At 43.7% G+C, this 16795-nt stretch overlaps 2 protein-coding genes across 4 annotated transcripts in view; one reads left to right on the forward strand and one right to left on the reverse strand.

Moving 5' to 3' along the window:
* The first annotated feature begins 87 nt into the window (after window positions 1-87).
* LOC103280217 (immunoglobulin superfamily member 1) overlaps window positions 88-16795 on the forward strand; it is a 65111-nt gene continuing 48403 nt past the window's right edge. The window contains exons 1-2 of the mRNA XM_062983717.1: window positions 88-269; window positions 3602-3699. The gene's annotated coding sequence lies outside the window, so the exon portion shown is untranslated. The remainder of the gene's footprint in view (window positions 270-3601; window positions 3700-16795) is intronic.
* Window positions 10365-16795, reverse strand: part of kcnj14 (potassium inwardly rectifying channel subfamily J member 14) — a 34552-nt gene continuing 28121 nt past the window's right edge. For 2 of the 3 annotated variants that reach the window (XM_003225864.3, XM_062956980.1), the window contains exons 2-3: window positions 13668-14521; window positions 10365-11877 (exon numbers count right to left, since the gene is read on the reverse strand). In XM_003225864.3, coding sequence (XP_003225912.1) covers window positions 11326-11877; window positions 13668-14372 — 1257 coding nt within the window. In that variant the 5' untranslated portion in view covers window positions 14373-14521 and the 3' untranslated portion in view covers window positions 10365-11325. Of the gene's footprint in view, window positions 11878-13667; window positions 14522-16046; window positions 16184-16795 lie in introns of all 3 variants that reach the window. The other variant, XM_062956979.1, reaches the window with a different exon arrangement.

Consider the following 16795-nt stretch of genomic DNA (forward strand, 5'->3'; position numbering starts at 1 on the left):
AGACTTCATAATAGGCGATTTAAAAAGAGGCGGGACTTCCAACTGTCCCGCCTCTTCATACATTTCGAAAAGTCTCTGAATCTATGAACCGCTAGGTGTCACTCTTCGAACCCGCCCTCTCTCAGGCTTAAGTGTCAGTCAAGATAACTGACGTTTGAGCCAGCCAATAAGAAGGAGCTAAAAGCAGCCCCGCCTTTTGAGCGGACTGGAAAGGGAGTAGACTGTTGCTAAGAGGGGCCTAGCTGGTTGCTATGGACTCAAATAGCCAGGTAGTTTTGTTAAAATAAAGGAAGATTGTTGTACCTTTGGGTTCATTCCTATAGTCTGCATAGATCTGAATTAGAGGCCAATTGCTCCATGACCTTTCTCTATGAAATACTGGTTATCTTCAGACTCAGGCCTAAATAGTAGATGAGGGAGAACTCGCAGGAGTGGCTCATTTACAAGAGCAACATTGTGCAATTTTACTATTATCGGTTACTAGCTTGGGTACCTGGCGTTGCCTGGGTTATTTGAAAAAGTCATTTTTTTTTATTTTACAAAATGCATAAGGTTGTGGGTGAACTACAACTCACATCATGCCAGGTTAACCCCCTGACATTCCATCAGTTATAGGAGCCCCGGTGGCAAAGTGTGTTAAAGCACTGAGCTGCAGACCAAAAGGTCCCAGGTTCAAGCCCCGGGAGCAGCGTGAGCGGCCGCTGTTAGCTCCAGCTCCTGCCAACCTAGCAGTTCGAAAACATGCCAATGTGAGTAGATCAATAGGTACTGCTCCGGCGGGAAGGTAACAGTGCTCCATGCAGTCTTGCCAGCCACATGACCTTGGAGGTGTCTACGGGCAACGCTGGCTCTTTGGCTTAGAAATGGAGATGAGCCCCAACCCCCAGAGTCAGACATGACTGAACGTCAGCCTTTTATTCCATCAGTAGTTCGTCATGTTGGGTAAGTTTGCTCTCTAGAAGCATTATCAGTGGGGTTCGTGGAGTCTCTGGCTGCCGAATGAACTACAGCTCCCACCATGGTGGTTCAGTCCCCTCAGACCCCTCTAGTAGGTTCAGTTGTTCCCTGTCTATTGTCGGTGGAACTGCTTGTCAAAATGAAAAGGGGCACTCCATTGAGGACCTCATGCCTGCTCAGAAATGAAAAGCACTTTAACATCCCAGCACGCCCATGCTTCTTCCTAACTTAATGGATGAGCAATGCAACAAATGAGGAAAAAACCCATGAGCTGCTCTAATCTGTTTGTAGGTGAACTATGACTCCCAGAAATGAAGATTAATCCCCCCCCAAACCTCATTAGTATGTTCAGTTGGTCATGGTGGCTCTTTGTGCCAAGGGTCTAATATTCCTGAATGAAATGTTACCTTCCATATGGACACCAGATATTCATGTTCTATTTAATATGTATATTTTAAGAGGTATTTTTAAAAATAGAAACTGATTTAATTAATTAATCAATTGACTTTATTTTTATCCTGTCTAGGGAGTATTTAAGAACCTCTGTCCAAGCTTATTCCACAACAAGCAGGTTTCAGACCAGGGAAAAACTGTACAGGTCAAATTCTTCATCTGACTGAGCATGTCAAGGAAGGCTATGAGAAAGGCTGCATTACGGGAACAGTTTTTGTGGACCTTACGGCAGCCTATGACACGGTGCAACATAGAAAAATGCTGCATAAAGTCTACCATATTACCCGGGACTTTGATTTTACAAAAACTGTCCAGACCCTCCTAGAAAACCGCAGCTTCTATGTGGAGTTTCAGGGCCAGAAAAGCAGATGGAGGAGGCAAAAGAATGGTTTACCCCAAGGCAGCGTTCTTGCACCGACTTTATTTAACATCTTCACGAACGACCAGCCACAACCACCACTCACAAAGAGTTTTATATATGCTGATGACCTTGGCCTCACAACACAAGCGAAAGATTTTGAAACAGTTGAAAAGCAACTCACTAATGCCTTGAAAGATCTCTCCAGCTACTACAAAGAGAACCACCTGAAGCCTAACCCTGCCAAGACACAAGTGTGTGCTTTCCACCTACGTAACCGTGAAGCCAACAGGAAACTGAAAGTTACTTGGGAAGGCCAAGAGCTCGAACACTGTTTCCATCCTAAATATCTTGGTGTCACCTTAGATCGAACATTAACATATAGGAAACACTGCATGAACACCAAGCACAAAGTAGCTGCACGCAACAACATCCTGCGGAAACTGACTGGCAGCTCATGGGGTGCAGACCCACAAGTAATAACATCAGCCCTGGCCTTGTCTTTCTCAACTGCTGAGTACGCCTGTCCTGTCTGGCAAAAGTCTGCCCATGCGAAGCAGGTGGACATAGTACTAAACGAAACATGCAGAATAATCACAGGATGCCTTAAACCTACACCTGTTGATAAACTCTACAAGTTAGCTGGCATTGCCCCTCCTGACGTGCGATGGGAAGTTGCTGCTAACGGTGAGAGAAATAAGGTTGAACACTGTGAAAGCCACCCACTGCATGACTATCAGCCTCCTCCCACCAGACTCAAATCAAGGAAGGGCTTCATGAGAACCACCACTCCTCTTGATGTTCCTCCAGCAGCAGCAAGGGTGTCTCTCTGGGCAGCTAAACCTGGCAATTCTAACTGGATGGCCCCCCATGAGGGTCTTCCTCCAGGGGCAAACCAAGAATGGGCAACTTGGAAGTCCCTGAACAGACTCAGAAGTGGAGTGGGCAGATCTAAAGACAACTTGGCAAGGTGGCACTACCTGGAGGAATCCTCCACCTTGTGTGACTGTGGAGCAGAACAAACAACTCCGCATATGTATGCTTGCCCACAATGTCCTGCCTCATGCATGGAGGAGGAGTTGTTTAAAGTTACAGACAATGCGGTTGCTGTTGCCCGTTTTTGGTCTAAAACTATTTAGTTGCTTGTGATTTCCGTTTTTTTCATCATTTTAAAATGTATTTGTTATGCAATGCTTTTGACACGAAATAAATAAATAAGAACCTCTGTGGCAATAAAGAGATAATTATTCTAAAGAGAGAAAGAAATTGCTGAAAGTTGAATTAAACTTGGAAGTTTCCTCTCAAATATAGGAATCCTTGGGTGTCCTTATCCCGTATTTGAACAGTAAAAATAATGCACTTACAGCACACCATTCCCATACCAAAAAACAAATAAATGTCTATACCAAAATTATCAATTATTTTGCATAGTTGAAGACTGAACTCTGCCAGTTGCATTCATTTATTTTTCCCTAGCTCCATTCCATTTCATTTGAAAGAATGAAAACTTCACTTTTTGTTACTGTTAAAGATATGGTAAAAAGCATCATTTCATCACCATTTTTATATTGACATTTTCGAAGTGAGTATTATGAATAGATAAAATAGTAGTTTGTACACTATATGTGCTATCAATATATGGCATAATTGCTTGATTGTTTGGACTAGGACTTTGGGAGGCCTCAGGATGTCACACTCTCTCAGCCTCAATGGAAGACAAAGGCAAAAACGCCCTGAAAAAAAAACATTGCCCAGGAAATCCCATAATATATTTGCCTTAGGGAATCAACTTTGAGATGCACAATAACAAATGCCGGTGTGTATTTATTTTAGGTAGATGTCATCATGAAACCTGAACAACAACATATAGTTCAGCTCCTGCAAACAAAGTCCAACAAATCATCATAGAGAAGGAACTAGAGGACAAAAAGGTATGTCCCTGTTAAATACTTAAGATAGTGGAAGGAAATATTTGAGAAGTTGGTTTGAATGAGCCACAATTCAGATTGCTTTTACTCGAGACATTAATGGTTTCTTTGAGCATCTCTTGTGCCTTATGAGTGCATGAGTGGATCATATTTTTGAATTCAAGGCGCTGTGCATATCAAAACGACATTTGTGTCATGTGTGGCACAGTAAAGCGAAAATTCAGATATTGCAATTCCATGGCTAGACACTGGAGGGTACACTAAGATAATCTATCCCAAATCCCACATTTCTTTGCGTATATGAGACCTCAAATGGATGAATAGGGAATTAACCCAAGTGATGACAGGTTGCTTTGGGTCATTGTCATGAAGTTGCTGTCAGATCATAGGGAGAAGACGACTGATCGAGATAACGTGTGTGCGAATGTTGACTATTTGTGTGTGAGGTTCAAGTGTTTCGGCTAGTGGCCTGTCAGAATGAAGAGTTGCTTGTGAACCATCTGTCTCTAATAAGATGCTCTGTGTCAATGCTGATTAGTTGGATGGAGACCAAGCAAATTTAATAGCGATGGATTTTCTGTTAACACAGGGTGATGCTGGAGCAAATCTACACTCACAACCTTTCGTACTGGAATTTCCTCTGCTTATTTGCCCCAAACACATTTCTGAACCTTGGAGATAAGAAATGGTTTGCCATATCTCTTTTCTTAAATATTTGTATCCTTGGTCTCTCTGAGGCTCAGTCAGGGTGGGCCCTAGGTAATTTTCAAGTGTAAGTGAAGATAATTTTGTCCCCCCCCCCAAAACAAATCACTAAAAAGTAAAAGCGTTGGATAAGCGAAAATGTTGGATAATAAGGAGGGATTAAGGAAAAGCCTATTAAACATCAAATTACATTATGATTTTACAAATTAAGCACCGAAACATCATGTTTTACAACAAATCAACAGAAAAAGCAGTTCAATGCATGGTAATGTTATGTAGGAATTACTATATTTGCGAATTTAGCACCAAACATTGAACTGGGATATAGGGCAGTGTGGACTCAGATAACCCAGTTCAAAGCAGATATTGTGGGTTATTCTGCTTTGACATTCTGGGTCCTTCCACACAGCCATATAACCCAGAATGTCAAAGCAGATAATCCACAATTATATAGAAATGGATTATATAGAAATGTGGACTCAAATAAACCAGATTAAGGCAGATATTGTGGGGTATTCTGCTTTGATATTCTGGATTATATGGCTGCGTGGAAGAGCACTGAGAGCCCTTAGGAATCCATAGGAATTAAAGGGCCACCGAAAGGGAATCTGGCCCCTGGTATTTAAAAAAAAACCTCTAAAATCAGGACAGCAAATAAAGATCAACACTCTCAAAACAAGGGAATTCCAGACAGAATAATAGAATAGTAGAGTTGGAAGAGACCTCATGGGCCATCCAGTCCAACCCCCTACCAAGAAGCAGGAAATCGCATTCAAAGCACCCCCGACAGATGGCCATCCAGCCTCTGCTTAAAAGCCTCCAAAGAAGGAGCCTCCACCACAGTCCGGGGGAGAAAGTTCCACTGCCAAACAGCTCTCACAGTGAGGAAATTCTTCCTGATGTTCAGGTGGAATCTCCTTTCCTGTAGTTTGAAGCCATTGTTCCGCATCCTAGTCTGCAGGTCAGCAGAAAACAAGCTTGCTCCCTCCTCCCTATGACTTCCCTTCACGCATTTGTACATGGCTATCATATCTCCTCTCAGCCTTCTCTTTTGCAGGCTAAACATGCCTAGTTCTTTAAGCCGCTCCTCATAGGGCTTGTTCTCCAGACCCTTGATCATTTTAGTTGCCCTCCTCTGGACGCTTTCCAGCTTGTCAACATCTCCCTTCAATTGCAGTGCCTAGAATTGGACACAGTATTCCAGGTGTGGTCTGACTAAGGCAGAATAGAGGGGTAGCATGACTTCACTGGATCTAGATGCTATGCCCCTATTTATGCAGGCCAGAATCCCATTGGCTTTTTTAGCAGCCGCATCACATGAGCCTACAATGTGATGCGGCTGCTAAAAAAGCCAACGGGATTCTGGCCTGCATAAATAGGGGTATAGCATCTAGGAAACAGGAAACAATCAGGGCCAGTTAACACCACTCAAACAAAGGATTCAAAGCCGGGCAAGGAAGCAGCCAGGCTTTGAAACTGCAAGGCTATTCGATGCTAATCAAGGTGGCCAATTGCAACATTCACACTTGCCTCAGGCAAGAGTTCTTTCTCCCATCCTGGACCTTCCACAGACATATACCTCACTGTCCTAGTGTCCAATGTGCCTCACAAACTCTGAGGATGGCTGCCATAGATGCGGGCGAAACATCAGGAGACAATGCTTCTGGAACATGGCCATACCGCCCAGAAAAATCACAGCAACCCAGTGATTTCGGCCTTGACAACACATAGAACCGATTGAATTCAATTTCCGCGTTAAAGAGGGAGCATCAGAAATACCGTAGGCACGGAGCCACTGTAGGGCCTACCAGCCTGGTGCTGCGCACTCGCAGTCAGCCCCGTCCCCTCCTCCTCCTCCTCCTCCTCCTGCCGGAACTTCCAAGGCCCCTGTAGGAGGAGGAGGAGGGGGTGAGGCCGGCTGGGTGTGCGCAGCGCCAGGCCGGTAGGGCCTACGGTGTCCTAGCAGGGGCCTTGGAAGTTCCAAGGCCCCTGCTGGGCCACCGTAGGAGGAGGAAGAGGGGGCGGGGCCAGCTGGAAGTGCGCAGTGCCAGGCCGGTAGGCCCTACGGTGGCAGGCTGCAGCAGGTGAGGATTCACAATCCTGGGAGGAGGAGGGGGGTGCGCGCGCATGCATCCCCTGCCTCTTCCTCCCCCCAGGGTTGCATCCTGATCCTCACCTGCTACAGACAGCTGCTGAGCGTTGCCGCTTTGGTGCTTTCTCTCCCTCTCCTCTCCTCCTCCCCACACGTGTGTGGGCACCCAAGCAGCCTGGTAAGCTCCCGGCTGGGAAGGGGGGGGGAGGCTTGCTGGCGCAGGTTATCCCTCCTCTGGCCGCGAGTGCACGAGCAAGCGCCTCTCCCCCGCCCAACTCCACTGGGAGCTTACCAGGCTGCTGTGGGTGCCCACGTGCATGGGAAGGAGGAGAGGAAAGGGGGAGGAAGCGCCAAAGCGGCAACAGCAGCTGCAGAAGGGGAAGATCGCAACCCTGGAAGGAGGAGGCAGGAGGAGTGCATGTGCGCATGCGCGCGGGAGCGCCTCAACTGCGCCTCCTAGACAACGGCGCTTTTCGCAACTGCATAGTTCGCTTACCGGTTGAACCGCCCCTGGGCTCAGTCTTTATATGACTACTTTTGATTTTTAAAATAAGCAGAAAATTGTTAATTTAAGGTTTCTCCACACTTTGGTTGCATTGGAATGTAACCATTTGGGGTGCAGCAAAGATGGTCTGTTTGCTTCTTTTTATGCATGCTGGCCGACAGCACCAGTAGATGGACAACCCTTACTATCATAGTGGATGAGGAGGGGGAAATCTATCGTTCAGTGGTAGAGCATATAATTGCAGATCAAAGCTTCTGAGTTTAATCCCTGAAATCTCCAAAGAAGCCTTAGGGCCCTTCCAGATAGGCCCTATAACCTCATCCCAGGTGTTCTACTTAAACTGGATTATATGAGTCTCCACTGCCAAATAATCTGAGATAAACAGAAAACCTAGGATCAGATCCTAGGATATAGGGCCTGTCTGGAAGGGCCCTCAGAAAGAACCCTGCCTGGAGTTCTGTCACTTAGCGTGGAGACTAGACTTTTACAAATTTTGAAAGTCTTACAAGCCCTAGGGAGCATGGTCAGTGATTGGGCATTATTGGAGATGGAGTCTAAAACTTGGTAATGTGTGAGCTGCAGATAAAGGTAAGTCAGATCAACCAATGGTTTGACTTGGGCATCTGGGGTAGAGTCGAGAAGTTCTGGTACCATTTAGGATTAGCAGAGCAGTAAGACACTAAAAGGAACTGATGGTTCTTAAGGTGAGAAACGTGCTAGAAGCCATGGATCTTATTACATTTGGCTTGGCAAATTTAGGGATTTGATCTTCTGCCTTAGCTACAATTTTGACATCCATGGTAACACTTGTCCATGCTGCCCTCCGTAGGTATTTGCAGACCTCTTTGGGTCCTCCAGTCCGATTCTATGGTACACTTTCAACGCAAGTTTGGTCAAAATATGAGGTTTGTTATTATCCATGATTTCATCTTTGAACATATTCCCAATATATATTGGGCTGTACCTCTGTGCAGACCTCACTTTGCTGGCTAAGTACTTTTATCCCCACCAGGCATAACTAAGTTCCAACCAATCTGCTAGGCACTCCCAGAAAACTGGGATATATATGGCCAGGCTCCATCAGAGTGTGATCAAGGTGGCCAAAAATATGGCTAAGAAATAACACATAGGCTGGAAGAGGCTGCAGTGGTTTGCTTTTGCCTCAGTATACAATATTATTTTAAGAAATAAATGAAATAATTAGCTTTATTAAGTCATCTCAACATTTTGCCTTTCATGGGATGCACCCAAAGATAGGCCAATTGACCCTGCCTAGTCAAAGGCAAAGGAAACATTGAGATGGTTATTATATCATTTCCAGAAATGCCAAAAATGGATGGGAAAATGAGGTCATAGCCCAAGGTGAGTAATTCAGAATAGAGGTCATCAGTAATGTGCGAGAAACCATAGGTGAATGTCAGGTCATGCACCAGCTGCCAAGAGACAAGAGCTGGTGTTTGACCTTTGGTGACCTTTGGTGACCTTCACATCACCAGCTGATGTCCAAGGCTGGGAGATAGGACCTCTTGAGAGGTTATTTTGGGCTCAACAGGAATGCTTTCCCACTTGATCTTGTCACCTGCTTTGTAGTGGTTGTTGAGGAGTTCCTGACATCCCATCACCTCTGTAGTGTCAGAATGAAGAGCAGGTGCCAGCACTTTGAGGCACAAGGTGATGGGATCAGGGAGTGGAGGAGGAAGTGGGAGGTGTGCAGTAGAAGAGTCCCCCAACATGTCTGCCTCCCTTCTGTGTTACTGGCGTAGAGCAACAAGGATTAGTGATGGAGCTGTGCCATATTAATCAGAGCTCCCAGCTGCAAATCCAATCTGAGCTCTCACCGCTCTGACCTTCAGCCTACGCTGCTGTCACCCAACCAGCTTGAGCAGCAGCAGCTGTTTATAAGAGATCTTTTCTACAAAAACTGAGATGCACCCGGCTTCAGGGAGAAGAACAGATACATAGACTGGTGTTGACATAATCCCTCTCCTTCCTTTCCCCTTCCTAGAGGTAGTTTTAAGACACTTGAGACAAGTGGGAGTCAGGCAGCTCATTACAACTGGGAACCTCAATCTTCTGGCAAATTCCTTTATGTCTTATTAAAATGAATGAAATCAGTTCATACAAGATTTAGAATCCCATTTGAAAGGGACCATGAATTAGTGATGTAGCACATGCTATGTATGCTGAGTACAGATTTATTCCTTAGTGTCTCCAGCCACCAGTGAGAAAGGTCTCTGCTTGAGACTGGGCAGATTTTCAATGGCATTAGAAACCAATGTTATGGCCCTATAATTCCTTTGGGGGCTATATGGACTGCCAAATTTTTCCCATACACATACATACACACCAAGTTGGAAGAGACTGGAAGTATACTTCTGGGTTTGGTTTTTGTAAAGCAAAATGCACTGTAGCCTCTTTAAAAGTGGAATTGTTGCTCTTGGAGCATTCAAGTAAAGTGCTTTCCACCATTCTCTCACTTTAGCCAGGAAAAGGGTTGTCTGTGTGGGAGATCCACAAAAATAACCATATATGTGTGCATAAGATATGACCACACTTGGGCCGTATCTTGAACACATAATCCTTGAGTACGTGGACGATAATGTAAAGATATTTTGCAAGGCAGTTTCATATTCAGGAAATAATAAACCTGTTTCTAAATTTTATTGCTTGTTTATTCACTGTTCCCTCTTCGTTTTAATTATTTCTAAAGTATATGGAAATATATGCATCTGGCATGACTTGTGGGGACACGTGTAAATCCTCTTCAGGTGATAGGTTCAGGTATATATTTCAGAATATTGTGGCAGTTCCATAAAATCTTTGGCTAGTATACGGTTTGGGTGTTAGATTTTCTAAGTGAACTTAAGCATGTAGGAATTAGAATTTGGTAATTTCATAAAATCTGTATCTAGTAGAGGACTACTGTTAAATTGAGAAATAGCAGACCTGGCAAATGGACCATTGTGCAACAGGACTGATTCACATTGGGTGCACTCATGCTGGTGTCCCAATACTCATCTTCACAGTTCACTAAGAAGGTATCTTAGGGCCCTTCCACACTGTCCTTTATCCCAGGATCTGATCCCAAATTATCTGATTTAAACTGGAATATATGAGTCCCCACTGCAAGATAACCTGGGATAAAAAAATAATCTGGGATCCGATCCTGGGATAGGAGTAGTATGGAAGGGCCTTTAGTGAGCTAGTTATATAGATAAGTATACATAAAGTTATGTAAGGTAGATAGTGATGTAGGATTATGGCATTTCCCTCTAAATTTAAGATGTCCTTGTAATGATTTGAGCATACATTTTTCATTACACACTGTCAATTTTCCTTTTTTAAATGAATATAAGAGAGATGAAATAGTTTCAATTTAATTTCTTTTAATGAGAACACTTGGCTTGCAGTTGATACATGTTATGCAATGTATACATTTCCTCATAACAAAATATTACCTTATTAGAAATATTCTCAGTCCATGATAAACCTGCAATACTTTTTCTTGTTTTTTTTTAATCAAGCCTTTCCAGTTTTTTTGCTGTAATTTGAACCAGGGGTTTTTCCTTTAGACTTGATGAACACATTTCAGGGGGTTAAGATCATGTGCAGATTATCACCCATTTGTCATAAAATGTCTAGCCCTTATAGCAAAAAAAGAAACACACACCACTAAAAATCTACAAAAACAAACCACCCTCTTACCAAGAAGTTATAGACACCTTCCAATTCCCTGAAATTCCACTGAGATTTTACTGAACCCTACTGCCTTCCATTCATTATAAAGCCCCACAGATAAGACATTCTTCGCCCAGACCCACGTGAGGGAGATTTCCTTGATAGAGGACAATTAAGTCCCCCTCTCATATATTCTTGGACTTCTATACAATAATCACTTGGTTATAATTCATCAAGATCCAACCTGAACAGCCACAACGAGAAATCACACTACTCTAAGCCAGGTGATACTCCAGCTATTTAAAGACCAGTGGAACATACACTTTCTCCCTATCCAAATTTTCCCATGGCTTTTGCATGTGTTCCCCACCTCCCCTATTTGTTATTCTTTAAAACTCTTCAACAGCTTGGATTGTCATTGGTGGCCCAAATACTCAGAAGTGGCTTTTCTTTTTTTCAACGGTTGAAGGGAGAAACACCACTACTTGTTCCAGAAAGCCATTGCCAGTTGTGTTTTGGGAATAGGGTGGATGACGTGTGAAAGCATTATTCTTTGGCCAGCTACCCAAGCTGCCCAATAATACAAAATGTGATGATGGCGCTACCCCAACTCCCGTTGGCCCTCCTCAGTCCAAAGACTTCAGTTTTGTCACGTGGTGGTGGACATCTCGTTCTCCAGGCTTACCCGCCTGCTGCCCTGCCTTTCTTCTTCCTCCTCTTCTTCACGACAGCAACTGAGTGCTACCTCATTCTCATAGCAGAAGGAGGCACGAGCAGCCGTGGCACCTGCAGGGGGTGCCTTGTATTTGAGCTCACTCAGCTCCTTAGCACTGCAAGCTGGGGTTCCAGGTACCTCGTATGTGCGGTGGAAGTGCTCATAGTCAATCTCATAGTGGCCGCGCCGTTCAAAGAGTACAGGCTCGAAGCGGTGTCCCCAGCGCAGCTCACTGGGCAGGTAGGAGCTACGGCACTGTGTGGTCATAGCTGTGGCTTCCACCATACCTTCCAAGATGACCACCAGTTCAAAGTCAGCCTCAGCCAGATCTGAAGGACCATATTCATAAAGGGGGCTTTCGGCATCAATCTCATGTACAATTGTCACTGGTGACACCAGAAAGATGCGGTCAGTGCCACTGTCGAAGCCCACATTGACATCGTTGTGGTCCAGGGGGATATACTCACCCTCAGGGGTCACACGAGGCTGTAAGGGAGAAGGCAGAAGGGAGTTATAGATTGAACTTTAATGGTCTTTTTGTTCTTTTGTTTGCCTTCAAGTAATTCCCAAGCTCTTTATGGTAACCTATCCCAAAGTTGTCTCGACAAGATCTGCTCAGAAGGACTTTGCCTTCCTTTGAGACCATGAGAATGTGACTTGCCCAAGAACATGCAGTGGGCTTTCATAGCCAAACAGATATTCAAACCCTAGCCTCCAGAATGATAATCCGACATGCAAACAAAACTACTTTTTGTTTTATGGGCACAGGCTATAAAATATGATCACAGTGATCAGCTGCCATTTCTTTGACTATATCAAAATAAACTCTAACAAAAACAAATTGTAAGTTTTCAGTTGCCAAAATAACTGCTTATTATTGCTAATGATTGCTAATGTATAGTTCTGTGTGATCTCCTACACACAATATGGAAAAATAAACCTGTTGTACATGTGACCTGACTTCTTGTTTTTTCCACTCACTTGTCCAGCTTTCCATCCAATCTCCCCTTGTGGCTTTCCTTTTCTATCTCCACATACTACTTATTCATCCATTATATTTAACGGTAATAATTACCATACTCATAATTATTGCTCTTACTGTTTTAAACCACATGTTCATATTCTCCACATGTCTTCATTCCCCACCCCATAATCTCACCTTTCTCTCCCGATCTTGGTCAGAAGTAGGCAGCATGAATCTAGTCATTATTCCCTGAATGATGTGCAGTAAACTAGCAAGAATTTCAGATTCTTGTTTGACAACAGAAGCAACAAAATGTCTCCCTTTTTCTATCTTTGATTCCACCATACTGCTTAAACTGAGAAAGCTGAGGATAACCAGGAGTGAATTCATGTGTGGAAGGACTGTGTTTTGGAACTGTGTGCCGTTCGGCAAGTTGCACTCTTTCAGGCAAACATGGACAAACCCTCTCTAAACACCTGCCAATAAAATCCTACATTTTAAAGTTACCTTAGGTCAGAAATGACTCGAGAGTAGAAACCACAAAAACAAACTCAGAACAAGTGCCGAGGTTCTATATTTGCTGATTCTTTTGTATCTGGCTCTGATTGTGGTTTGAGTAAAAGCCAAAATAATCCTGCTGCAATCATGAAACTACCCGTTCCTGATCAAAGTCCATTTTATGTGACACAATTGCCGTACTGTGATTCCACTTTAGGTGCCACAGGTATATCCTGTGGAATCCTGGGGTTAATCAACCAGTGAGACACTAGATTTCTTTGGCTAAAAATTCTAAATAACCCTTCCTAAACTGCAAATCTTAGGAGCCCATAGGAAGTTACTATTGCAGTTAAAACGGAGTCATAGTACTCTAATTGTGTCATGTTAAAGGGCCTCTAGATTACAAGCCTTTCCCTCATCTTGCACCTATCTGTTTCCCCTCTGTCTACCAGTATAACCCACTGATTTGAGAAAGTCAGAAATATAATTCAAATAATTATATTTCGGGCTTTTAACGAATAAATGACAAAGACGACCCAGATTGATGTATGGATAAAGCACGAGGATATTGGATGAACGGAGTTTAACCATATGTTTTATATTTTATACTGTATTTAACTATTTGTAATAGATTTTATATGCTGTTTGTTTTAATGATGTGTCGGCATTGAACTGTTGCCAATTATACGCTGCCCTGAGTCCCTTCGGGTGAGGGGGCGGGATAGAAATATTGGAAATAAATAAATTTCCAGAAATGGTTTGCTGCCATTCTACTTTTCCTTGTTTGAGATCTTCCCTCTGATTTTGTCTTTACCTTCAGCAGTTGTGCGCGGACATGAGCCTCTACCAGATGGCTCTTACGCAGGTTGCCCACACGCCACATGAGGCAAAGCTTCCCATCACGCATGGCAACCACAGCAGTCTCACTAAAGATAAGGGTTGCATTGCGTTTCTTGGGTTTAGCAATCTTGCCCATGATTGCTCCAATAATGAAAGCATCAATTATGCATCCCAGTATGCACTGGAAAACAACAGCCACGACAGCAGAAGGGCACTCCTCTGTGACACTGCGAAAGCCATACCCAATCGATGTCTGGGTTTCCAGAGAGAAAAGGAAAGCAGCTGTGAAGCCAGTGACCTCTGAGAAGCAGGGCTTGGCGTCTAGTGGCTGGTCAGGTGCAATGTCCCCATGTAAAGAAGCAATGAGCCAGAAGAGGAAGCCAAAAATAAGCCAGGACAGGACAAAAGAGAGACAGAAAATTACGATCATCCAGCGCCAGCGGACGTCTATGCATGTGGTGAAGATATCAAAAAGGAACCGCTGGCCCTTATCACAAACATTGATAAACTCAACGTTGCAGTGGCCATCTTTCTTCACAAAGCGGCTGCGCTGGCGGGCCAGAGTGGTCTTGCCATTGTGACAGGTTGTAGGGGACTCCACCGATACCTCTTCTCGGAGCTCTCCCACACCGCCACCTCCACCTCCACTGAGACGGCGGATGGCTTTGGCCACCCCCATCTCGGAGGGATTCGCCTTTGTCCCGGCCAAGGCTAGGCCGGGCTTGGGGGATTGGTGGCCCAGCCTGTGTACTGTTCAGGAAAATCTGGTTAGTGGGCCGTCAGCAGTCAAGGATGTGGCACAGTGAAAACTTGTAACTTTGAAGCAACCTAGAGAAGGAAAACAGAAAGATCTGATAAAGAGAGCAGTCATCTCATATACGATATTCAGTTCCTGAGGTCACATTTCTAGAACTTAAGTCTAGTCTTTGATAACAGCATGTTGACAAGCAAAGCAGAACTGGTTAACTTACTTCTGTTTTCTTAAACACTTAATTCCCATTTTAGTTTGATTTATGAATTATTGCCTCAGAACAGAAGAACTTAAAGACCCTAAAGACACCAGATCCCATCTGGTCTTGGAAGCTAAGCAACCTCAGTCCTTCTTAGGAGTTTGTTGGGGCACTGCCAATGAATATCAGGGGCTGTAGTCTATTTTTCAAAGGAAGAAGTTGGCAAAATCACCTCTTGAGAATCCCTTGCCTAAGAAAACTCTTACGTGAGGCCCAGTTCAAACTGCATTATATGGTCAGTGTAGACACATATACACTGGGGAAAATGGAAGGAAAAAGGAAGAGGGGTCAACCAAGGGCAAGGTGGATGGATGGTATCCTTGAAATGACTGGCTTGACCTTGAAGGAGCTGGGGGTGGCAACGGCCGATAGGAAGCTCTGGCATGGGCTGGTCCATGAGGCCACGAAGAGTTGGAAGCGACTGAATGAATAAACAACAGACTCATATAATGCAGATTGAATTGCACTGAACTGGATTATATGAGTCTACACCACTATATAATCCAATTCAATCTGCATTATAATGGCAGTGAAGAGGGGGCCCCAGAGAATAGTCTTAGTAGCATCCATAGAGTGTTTCATCTGACTTAGTCTACACTACCAAATTTCTCAGTTAGTCTCCAAGGTGCTACATCTACATAATCCCTTTGCAAGGGGAGTATAGACCAGTCTGCTTCTGCTCAATCCGAACACATTTGGGATTTGCTTCTAAGTCATTGTTTTTCAACCTGTGGGTCCCCAGGTGTTTTGGCCTATAACTCCCAGAAATCCCAGCCAGTTTACCAGCTGTTAGGATTTCTGGGAGTTGAAGGCCAAAACATCTGGGGATCCACAAGTTGAGAACCACAGTTCTAAGTAGGCTTGGAGGCCTGAAGGCACCAGATTCCATTTGATCTTGGAAGTTCAGCAGGGTTATGTCTGGTTAACATTTGAATGGAAAACTGTCAAGATGTCCCAGGTTACTGTTCTTGTGTCCCTTCACATAGTTTCCAGTTTATGGGGACCCTGAAGTAAGCCTGATATGGATCTTATTGGCACTAATTATGCAGAGGGGATTTGCCTTTGCATTCTTCTGAGACCAAGGGAGTGTGGCTTGTGCAAGAACTCTCAGTGGGCTTCCAGGGCTCAGCAGGCATTCAAACCCTCATTTCCTGGTATCCTAGTATAATACTCAAACCGCTATGCCATGGTAACTCTAATACCGAGAGCTGTAGACTATGTTTCAGAAGACAACACCTCTAAGTATTCCTTGGATATGAAATCTGTGGCAACACCACAAGTCAATAGGAGACTTGAAGGCACCATCTCACAGAGACTTAGATGGCACTCCTGTACTTAGTTACCTGAGAGTAATCCCCACTGGACTCTTTGGGGCTTACTACGTAGGGGTTTGTGTTGTTAGGCAGGATCGCAATGTTATTCTTCCCAATAATCCTTTCATTCAGTTGAGGAATATTAGAAGTTGCAGGTTGTAGAAGAACTGCAAGATAATTGGTGACTTTCCATTATTTTGTTCCATAATGTTTCTTTCTTTGCTTAATGTTTGCTGGAACATTTTGCTGAACGTCAACACTTGCTGGCTGGTTGGTCTTAACATTAATATTACATTCCCCCAAAAGAGCAACTTAATTTGTAAAATCATTCCTCCTACAGGTCAACATGATTCATGTAAATAATTATTCTGAATACGACTGTATTTCAGCACATTTAGTTAAAAAGCAAATATTTAGCAGATAGCATGTTCTTTATCAGAGCATCTCCATGCCAGGAAAGCTTCACATTTCTGGATGACACAGGAGGCCAACCAGAAAATAAATCAAACAGTCATAACCACAGCCAGGACTTGAAAAGTTACTTTAAAAGCACAATTGTTTCATTTCTAGCAATAGTGGCCAAACTGTAACGTATGACTTTTATTCATTATAGTGATGAAATCAAGTATCTACTTGAGTAATTTGTTGCACAGCTCTTCTATTCTGCTGTTTTTAGAAGAAGAAAAACCTTTACGATTGACCTGAGAAAGACATAACATTTGAAAAAGGCTCTTTAAAATAAACCTTTAAAAGTAACAATAAACATTTATTGTATCATT

The sequence above is a fragment of the Anolis carolinensis genome, chromosome 6 (genome assembly GCF_035594765.1).
Source record: "Anolis carolinensis isolate JA03-04 chromosome 6, rAnoCar3.1.pri, whole genome shotgun sequence".
Classification (NCBI taxonomy): domain Eukaryota; kingdom Metazoa; phylum Chordata; class Lepidosauria; order Squamata; family Dactyloidae; genus Anolis; species Anolis carolinensis.